Source organism: Hipposideros armiger, unplaced genomic scaffold (assembly GCF_001890085.2).
Source record: "Hipposideros armiger isolate ML-2016 unplaced genomic scaffold, ASM189008v1 scaffold_87, whole genome shotgun sequence".
In the NCBI taxonomy this organism is placed as follows: Eukaryota; Metazoa; Chordata; class Mammalia; order Chiroptera; family Hipposideridae; genus Hipposideros; species Hipposideros armiger.
Window position 1 is genome coordinate 1 of NW_017731437.1, and position 9373 is coordinate 9373.

The following is a 9373-nucleotide window of genomic DNA, read 5'->3' on the forward strand; positions in this document are numbered from 1 at the left end:
CTCTCCCTGTGCCCTAACTCTAGAGCCCGCATAACTCAGGGTCAAATTTAGAAGGGACCTGTGCCAGGGCCCCTCCCTGGGGACACTATCACCTCTCATCCCTTAGTGAAGAACCTCTTTGGGACTGTTGTTGAGAGACGATCGGACAAAGAGAGAAGAGGGACCCAGGCAGTGCCTGCTTTCCAGAAGCATGCTCTGATCATACCCTCTCAGCATCCCCTTTATTAAAATGACGTCTTGAAAGCAGTCCACACCCACACTTGACGGCCCTTGTCCCTTGTCCCCTTCCCTTCAGGGCCTGGAGCAGCATCACAGCTCTCCTTTGAATATCTTTGAGAGGAAGAGCATGGATTCAGAGTCCAGCCTGGAGCCTGCCCATCTCCCCACAGACCCACAAGCAGCTGGCGGGAGAAGGATCTCTGGTAGAGCAAAGACCTTTCTTTGGAAGCGAGCCCAGGTGAGAGACCACAGAACCAGGATTTTGAGTCCAGAATGGGTTGGGAAAGCAGAGGGGGGAGGCGAGGAGGGGCTGCACATCCCTGAAACCAGCCTCCATCTGTGCCCCTGCTGCGCCCCACAGGGGAGAGTATTCACAGAACATGAATCCCCATGTAAGAATCCGAACCAGAGTTGGAGAAAGGCCCAACAGACAGTGAGGTACAAAGGACATGATATGCTGCCAGCCCCCGGCCCAGGTTCCCATTAGGCTGCTGACGTCCTCCTCCATGGCCTCCAGGTCTTGGGCCCTTACCCTGGGCAGTGGGTCAATACTTGGTTGGTGAAGTTCTGACTGGAGATCACCTCCGGGAGAGTGAGAGATGTGGCTGGAAGCGTGGTTGCTCTTGTGGTTGTACGTGGTGCTGGAGATAAAAATCACACATCGGGCACTGCTCACCCCACAGTCGTGCACTAAGCACCTGTTTGAATCTGATGTCACATACAATCATCCACTCACAGAAGAGACTCAGGAGAGAGCCTGAAGCCAGACCCAGACTACCTACTGGGTGGAGCCCCTCAGGAACCAATGAGGCTTTCCCAGAAGTGGCCAGGAGTCACTTCTAATAAGTGCCAGATGGTTCTTCCCGTCGCAAGTTTGATTCTGTCTGGGGTGAGATCAGGAAACTCTCAGGGGTTCCCCAGCCTGATGAGGAGCCCCAGCGGGAGGAAGGGCAGGAAGGAGTTGGATGAAGATGGCCCAAAGCCTCACAGAGACTTTGGGAGGGGTTCAGGCACCCCTCATATGGAAACTAAGGCCACTTTCACCCACAGCTGGGGTGCGGATAGGTTGTCTCCTTGCTCCTCCTAAGGACCTCAGGTGTCCAAACTATTGGCATAACCTATGCTCCCACCCCCACTCTGCCCCAACCTCATGTTGTCCAAAAAAAGAAGTCTCCCAGAGGCTCAGCCCTTCACAGAGCACCCAACTCAGGCTCGGTTTCACCCAACAACCACCTTTGATGTCCTTGCTGTTGGGGATTCACTGATGCACGTAGCACCATCCCTGCCATTACAGAGAAGCAGAGACAGACACCTAAACAAACTGGCACACTTCAATAAAGTGCTGGGCATGGGAGTGGAACTCCACCAGGTACAGCAGGAGTGCAAGGAGGGAGCGTGCCTCCTCCACCTTCCAGGCAAGCAGAAAGAAATGAGACATGGCAGCAGGCAGAGGAGGCTGCAGGGTATATGGCAATTTCTGTCAAATAAAAACATTACGGTGTCTGGGGCGGCGGATTGGGGGAGGAGGGTTGTCACTTCAAGGGGTAAAAAGTATAACTATTGCACTGTGTTGTACAGCTGAAACTAATTCTAAAAAATGTGTATTTCATAATAAAAAATAATTAAAAGAAAAAAAAAGAAAGAAGTCAGACGGAAAAAAACAAATACCATATGATCTCACTTATATGTGAAATCTAAAGAACAGAATAAACGAACAAACAAAACAGAAAAAAACAAAAAAAACCACTATGGTGTGTCCTCATCCACCTTATTCACTGGACCTGGCACCGTGTGACTTCTGGCTCTTCCCCAAAGTCAATGTGATTCAGGACATCGAGGCAGCCACGACAGCGCAACTAAAGACACTCACGGAAGACGACTCCCGGAACTGCTTCAGAAAGTGGCAAGAACGATGGGATACGTGTGTTTGAAGCGAGCGGGAGTATTTTGAGGGGGATTAATGGCAATATGTCTTTTACTGTAATACATTTTTTTAAATTTAAGCATTCACTGTATTTTTTTTTATCACACCTCGTATGTATGATGAGTTTATTTCCTTTGGTACAGGTGTCTGAAGGGCTTGGTGGAAGTGGCCTTGGCTCAGCGTGGAGCTCATGCCAAGGCTGAAGGGTCAGCCTCCTCTCTCCCTGCCCACATCACAGGCCCTTCCAACACCACTGAGACAGAGGGTAAGACAAGACCCTGAGGCACTCTTCAGTGTAGCGCCCGTCCTTGTCCCCATGTCCAGTCATAGCCCATAAGGTCTGCTGCTAGAGTGAAGGGAGCTGTTACCTGGGTTAACAGACACCTGCACCTGGAACGAGGGATCACGTGACCATGAGTCGAAGATCCATGATGTCTGAATTTTACACCAGTAGGACCCGGCATCAGCTGCGTTGAGGTTCGTCATGGTCACTGTGAAGGCGCGTGCATAAGGGCTGTCTCTGATCGACACGCGGCCACTCCTTCCTTCTGTCTCTCTTCCGTTGGTCTCCACAACGGTGTTACAATCTGTGTCATGCTGTCCTTGACACCAGTACTTTTTATTCTCCTCGTACTCCTCCTCGTACAGACATTGCACAGTCAGAGAGCCCCCCGTGGTGCCCGTCACAAAGCTGGGGCCCCTCAGGGAAAAACAACCTGGAACACAAAAGCCATCCCAGAACTCTATCCCAGTGGGTCCCAGCAGCAGCAGCAGCAGCAGCAACTGCCTGAAGCCCAAAGGGAAAGTTGCCAAGGAGGACTGGATGGTTCTGGACTCGGGGATGGGGACCTGGAGGGACACCTGAGCTTAAAACCTAAGACAGATGATCATGAGACTGTGGTAAGCAGGACAAGTAGAGACCTGTGCCCTGTGAGCTCAGAAACACTGAGTCACTGCATGGGGACCCCGCCCTTGGGGACGGGGAGAGTCAGACCAAAGTCAGAGGTGGGAGCAGAGACAGCTGGCTGTCCTGCCCTTAGCCTGTGGCCTCCGCCAGGTGTGAGGTTCAGCCACGTACCAAAACGCTTCCCTTTGGAGTCAGGCCTCTGTATTCTGGGCTTTCTGCAAGTCAAACTTGTTCTTTAAGAGTACATGTCTTGTTTACTATGCTCTCCATGTGTCCTCAAGGGAGGAAAAATTAGTCTCTGGCTCTCAGCTCCTCTTAGGGAGGGTCAGCACGCTTGCTGCCATGCACCTGGCTGCTGGGAAGAGGGCTGGGTCCCAGAGGAGGCCCTGTTAGGCTTCCTGACAGGTTTGGGGCACCCGTAATCATCATCTCCATGGCCTGCTTTCTGATCCCTGTGGTCAGAGGAAAAAGGGGTTACGTGAGATTGTGCTTTTTGTCATGGAGCAGGATGATTTTTGGGGTGGGGGCAGTGGGGGTTAGAATCTGGGAAGCAAAGTGTGAGAAGCTGATGAGGAAGGAGAGAAAAAGCGGAAAGCTGCAGGTGGGCAGGTCCTGCATCGTGTGATGTGACTCTCACCAGAGCCCCCCAAACTGGAGCAAATGTTCAAACACTTACACTGTTTTGAGCTTGAGTGTGTGTGCATGTATGTGTGTGAATATGCGTGAGTGTGTGTGTGTGTGTGTGTGTGTGTGTGTGTGTGTGTGTAAACAGCGAAGGGGCAGAGCTTGCAGTGGCCATGGAAACATAGCCCTAGGGATTAGCAGGAATGGTGCCAGCGACCTGGCTGGGACCTGAGCTAATTACATCGAGGTGCAGGTGAGTGCAGGGGTGGGGGAGTCCCTGACTCCTAGCTTTCGCTCATGTCTTGCTCTCCTGCCTCCTGCCTTTTCTCCCCACGCTGTCCCCTGCTCACTGTCATCCCCCCGGCTGGGGACCATGCACTGCTTCCTCACCCACCCACCAGGCTTGGCCCCAGAAAATCTTCCAGGCGTTGCCCCTGGCACCAAGTCCCTCCAAACTCACCAATACCTGTCCGCCCCTCCCCAACCCCTGCCCGTTGTTCTCTTTTGACCTCAGGAAAGTGACTTCCAACCCTGCAGCCTCTGAGCTCTCCCCATTTCTCCTGCTGTCCTGATTTATGTGACAACATTTCCCAGCCTGAGAACCGCACCTGGAGAACCTCCCCTTTTCCAACCCCTGCCCCCATATCTATGTTTTCCCCAAGGACACATCTCTCCACCACTGTCCCCACCCAAGGTCAGAGGGCTGGGCTCACCTTCTCCCTTCCACCTGCCCCGCCTCCTCCTAGAGGTGGTGTGTTCTCAGCAGTGCCTCCTTCCTCATCCTGGACAGCGCTCAGAAGTTCACTTCCCCACAGTGGGAATTTTTCAGTGTGCAGAGCACATGTCACAGCCAGGAGCCTGGGAGTGAAGCCCCGGCAGGCTCAGGAGAGACTCCTTCCTTCTTGGAGAATTTGAGTCCTTCCATCTATCTGGGCTTGGGGACAGCCCCTTCAGAGCTGAGTGTGCCCTGGGATTCCTGCCTCTCCAATCAAGGAGATTCTAACAGCTGATGAACATTCACATTAAAGAGAAATGTCCAGGCTCCTTCCAGCCCGGAGAGTCTATAATTCCATAAAACAAGTCAATATCCATTAGAGCTGGTCTGTCCTTCTGCCCCCGGCTGCTGGAATCTACCTACCACTCCCCTGCTTACAAACTGGGCTCCTTCTGTCTTCTAGGAAGCAGGGAACACGCGCGCGCGCGCACGCGCGCGCGCACACACACACACACGCGCGCGCGCGCGCGCGCGCTCCCCTCAGCCAGGCAGCTCCTGCCCTCTCCTGGCAGTAGCTCCCTACCAAACCCTGCATCCCCGAAAGACCCCCTCACTCCCTCCTTCCTCTGTCCTGCTCTTTGTCCTGCTCACGACTCCCCTGCCCTTACCCCTGGTACTCCTTGGCTTGGGCGCCCTTGCAGGCTGAGGGAATGGGCATACACCAGCTCTATTTTGCAAAATTCATAGCATGGAAACTTGTGCCACAGCATCAAGGACACAGAGACAAGAAGGGGGCGGCATTTCTTGGTGCAGGGAGTCCTGACTAGGAGTCAGAAGACCTGGGTTCTAGGCGTGGCTCTGCCATTGGCTAGTCTGTGACCTCGAGCTTCAGCATCTGGGAAAAGAGGTTCCCAACCTGACCTGCCTGCCCCCCGGAGCTGGGGTATTGATTGTATGAGATCGTGACTTACATTTTAGGGGCGGGACAGGGGGTGTGGATAAGTGCATCTGGGTACAGCCTAGTCAACAAAGCCACCTCCAGAACAGGTAAATTAATTTGCAGAAATGAGTATCTGGATAGAGACACTTAAAGAAGAGGGTGGGGGTGGGAGGATGTGGCTCGTTAGATCACAGACCCTTGGATTTAGAATGTGGCTTGCAGTTCCTTAACCCAATTGTCTATCCCTATGCACAAATATGACAAAAACAAATCTTCCTGCAAAGTGTTGACCAATGACACCAAGTCACTAGTGTTTGAAAGAGGAAGCAAGATTGGATTGGAAAGAAGCAGATAGAGCTAAATTATTGCTGGCATTCTAGTTCTTGAGTTGGCCAGCAAGTTCACAGATGTTTGTTAAATTACATATGATTAAAAGAGCCCTTGCATAATGAAAAGGCATTGTAAGCCATGAGCAATTCAATCTTGGGCACCTGAAGTTAAGAAAAAAGAAGTTTCTACTAATTCCAAAGGAATGCTGTCCTCTGTCTTGCTGGAATGATTCCTGAATGCAAGATCAGCGGATCTTAATGAAATCCGGCATATCCCTGGAAATGACTTGTGAGTTTATATAAACCTGGGTGTGCATCTTTTTTATAACAGTGCTTGCTGGTTGCTTGAAGGTCGTAGAAGCATGAGTCCCTGAGTACAGAAGTTGCACTTAATTACAGCACCTAGAACAATCCTGGCATACAGTTGGTACTCAATAAGTGCATGTAAGATCTGTGGATGAATGTTTCAATGTATAGAAAAATATACAGATGGATAGATGGATGGATGGACAGAAGAATGTGTCCTTTCCATTTCTGACACTTTGCCCCTTACTTGAATCCAGGACAGAGCTTCTACCTCCTGTCCTGCCTCCTGTAATACCAGGCTCCCCAGGCCCCAGCCCCGCTCACCTGGGAGGCAGAGGAGGAGTAGAGCTGGAGGCACCCACATGGTCCTCTCTCCCTGGCTGGTGTCCCCAGCAAATCCAGGTCCCAACTGGATTCCAGATGTTGGCAGCAGAGCCTGGGTCATCCACCCTCTACTTGTTCAAGTTTCCAGGGTGTTTCTCTTTCATATACTTCCTTGTTAATCTCTTAGTTACTTCCTGATTTGAAGCCTTACTTAGAAAACGGGGGAGAGTGGCAAGAGCTATTTCAGAGAATGGACTAAGAGCCACAAGGGAAATCTGCTGATTTCCCCCTATGTAGTGATAGTACAGTTTTGGGTCACCCTGAGCCTTCGTGAAAGTCAATCCCAACACATGAAACCTCCCGTGGAGGAGACCCCGCATCCCCTGCCTCTCTCACTCTTCTTCTCATCTGGGGCTGCTTCCTTGATCTAATCAGCTGCCCTTTTTCTCTGGCTACCCTTTTGGATCATAAGATACCTTCAATTAAGAGCTGGGGTGAGGACCCCCCATATCTCCCTCAACTGTCACCTCCATGTGGATACATCTTCCTCTCCCCTCTTATGCCCACTGGGCTCCTGCCCCAACTTTCTGACTTCCTGTGAGGATTCTCCTCCTCGTTGTTCACTATTCATCTAATTCAGGATAAGGGTGTTGGTTAGGAGCATAGATCTGAGCACAAACTCAACTCCCCTCTCCATATTTACTGACCAAATGCCCTTGGGCATGTTGCTAAATCACACTTATTCTCAGTTTCCTCATCTATAAAATAGAATGATAGTAACCATTCTTATCTCATACAAGTAAATGAGCGAACGCCAGTAAAGTGCTAGGCACAGTGCCTGGAACATAGTAACTGCTCAGTAAACATTAAATATCTTTAGAAGAGTCCTGGGCATTGAAATAGCTCCTCATCTGGTCTCTCAGCCAGATATACATTCCCTCCAGTGAAGTGCACACCTCAGGAGCATAGTCTTCTCTAAGACACAGGTAGCTAAAAATATAATCCGGTGACAATCCCTGTCATCGGCCTCTACTTTTTCTTCCCTTTCCCCAGGGGTCCATATCCATGGCCTCTAAACTTCACTATCTTTTAGAACTCTCTGCCAAATCATCTGCTATTTCGAACTTTTGCTGTAAGAGCTCAATTTCTTCTCTTCCCTCTTTCACCGTATCTAATGAAATCTGGCGCATAGGTTGAGCCCTACACCAAAGAGCAAAGCACATGGGTCCTGCCCCCGTGTATGTTACTAGTCCCTCACCTGGGGGCCCAGAGTGAGCAGAGCTGACAGTGGGCACAACACTGTGTATCCCTGTGTCATTGCTTCAGCATTGAAAAGAGCCGAGGGTTTCGGTTCTGCCACCAAGAGACTCAAAGAAATCTCCAGGCCCCTCAGTTCTGCTTTTATGTTGTTTTCTTCTGCTTCCTTTTCTCCCCAATCTGATCCCTGGTGGGTTTTTTTTAATAAAATAAAGGAAATGGGAGTGAGCAAAGGCAAGCACTGATCAAATATATACATTTTATCTATCTATCTATATATATATTATATGATAAAAAATATAAAATGTGTCTAATGTGGTCACATTCCATTATAATCCAATAAGAAAGTAATAATTCTGGGCAACATGGTAGACGGAGTCAATACACAGACTCCCTTCTAGCTCCAAACATAGAAATTCTGCATATATTGCAACCCAACAAGTTTTAATAAGTAACTGAAGCCAAAATCAAGCAAAGGAAATCCCCAGGTGCCAGAAATGGAAAGAGATCTGAAAGCCAAGACCATGAGCAGGGTCTGATGCCAAACAGCTAATGGGAACATTAGAAATGGGTTTGGGCTTCAGGAGGAGAGAGGATGGCATTTAAATAGCCACTGGATGTCAGGAGCAGATGCCTCAGGTTCCTACCACACAGGGAGCTGGAGCCGAGCCCCCTGCTCAAAGCTGAGATCCGTGAAGGGCCCCCACACCCTCAGAATGGAGTGAGGGGCAGGAACCTCAGTGATGAGTTTAGAAGAGCATCTGGGTATCTTGGGCCCCTAAAGCCATGAGGACGTAGAGCCTCCCATAGGATCCGGCTCCTAAGTTGCACTACATAGAGGTGTGAGAGCCAAAGATGAGAGAAATCAGGTCGATGGTTGCCTGGGGTGGGGGCGGGGGTTGTCTATAAAGGGGCACAAAGGAACTTTCTGGGGTAATTGGAAATGTCCCATCTCTTGATTGTGGTGTTGGTCACAGGGCTTTCCATCAAAACTCAATGAACTATACATATAAAGTGGGTGCATTTTATGTAAAGTATACTTCAGGAAAGTTGATTTTTTAAATCAAGGAAATGAATATCACAAATATCAGAGTAATGGATATCGCTCATGGGGGAGAGAGTGTGAACAGGAAGCAGGTTTTTGGGGTAATATTATAGCAACATTGTATTTCTTGACCTCATTGGTAGTTACATAAACATTGCTTAAAATTATTCTGCAAAGTATACATATGTTGTATGCAGTCTTCTTTATGTGTGGTATATTTTACAATTAAATGCATACATTTACTATATTTTGCATGTATACTACATGTAATTAAATGTACATACTCATAAATATGCCATGGAGCAATGAATATGGGATTTTGAGAGGAAAAAAATCAATGCCGAAGGATGATATACCTCATAGCGAAAAAGAGAAAGACATTTTTTAAATGCAAGGACTTGAAGTGTATAATCCATGTAGGCTGTCTTTAAAAAAAAAAAAAAGACTCACTCTACTCCACCCAACCAAGAAATCAACCCAAAGAATTTACATTTGCAGAAGATGCAGTGTAAAGGGAATAAGAGTGGGAAACAAAATCAGTTGAACTTTTAAATTTATGTCTGCGTCATTTTTTTTTTAAGATTTTATTGGGGAATTGGGGGAGGGGAACAGAGCTGGGGAATCGTGGGAAAGGGAACAGACAAGTTGCTCTCCGTTTGTTCTTCAGTCTAGTTGTGGAGGATGTTGTTTCACTGGCCCAAGCTGGCACCATCATTGCGCTCTTCCCGGGAGAGGCAGATCAGTCGCCGGCTTCTGGACGGCCGCTCACGGCGGCTACTGGCC

The 9373-nt window shown here is 49.2% G+C and overlaps 1 protein-coding gene across 1 annotated transcript; it reads right to left on the reverse strand.

Moving 5' to 3' along the window:
* Nucleotides 1-317: 317 nt before the first annotated feature.
* CD300E (CD300e molecule) lies at nucleotides 318-6496 on the reverse strand. The gene is made up of 3 exons (XM_019644304.1): nucleotides 6289-6496; nucleotides 2512-2859; nucleotides 318-860 (listed from the first exon to the last, which is right to left on the reverse strand). The coding sequence occupies exons 1-3, from the start codon at nucleotides 6407-6409 to the stop codon at nucleotides 748-750; spliced, it is 582 nt and encodes a 193-aa protein (XP_019499849.1). The 5' UTR covers nucleotides 6410-6496; the 3' UTR covers nucleotides 318-747.
* Nucleotides 6497-9373: the final 2877 nt, after the last annotated feature.

What these genes read in the sequence shown, in the direction of transcription:
- CD300E (XM_019644304.1), bottom strand. Translation starts at nt 6,409, where the DNA reads ATGACCCAGGCTCTGCTGCCAACATCTGGAATCCAGTTGGGACCTGGA. An exon ending in ACTCCTCCTCTGCCTCCCAG is followed by an intron (nt 2,860 to 6,288) that starts GTGAGCGGGGCT and finishes TTTGTGTTCCAG; the next exon opens with GTTGTTTTTCCCTGAGGGGC. An exon ending in GCAGGTGTCTGTTAACCCAG is followed by an intron (nt 861 to 2,511) that starts GTAACAGCTCCC and finishes TTTTATCTCCAG; the next exon opens with CACCACGTACAACCACAAGA.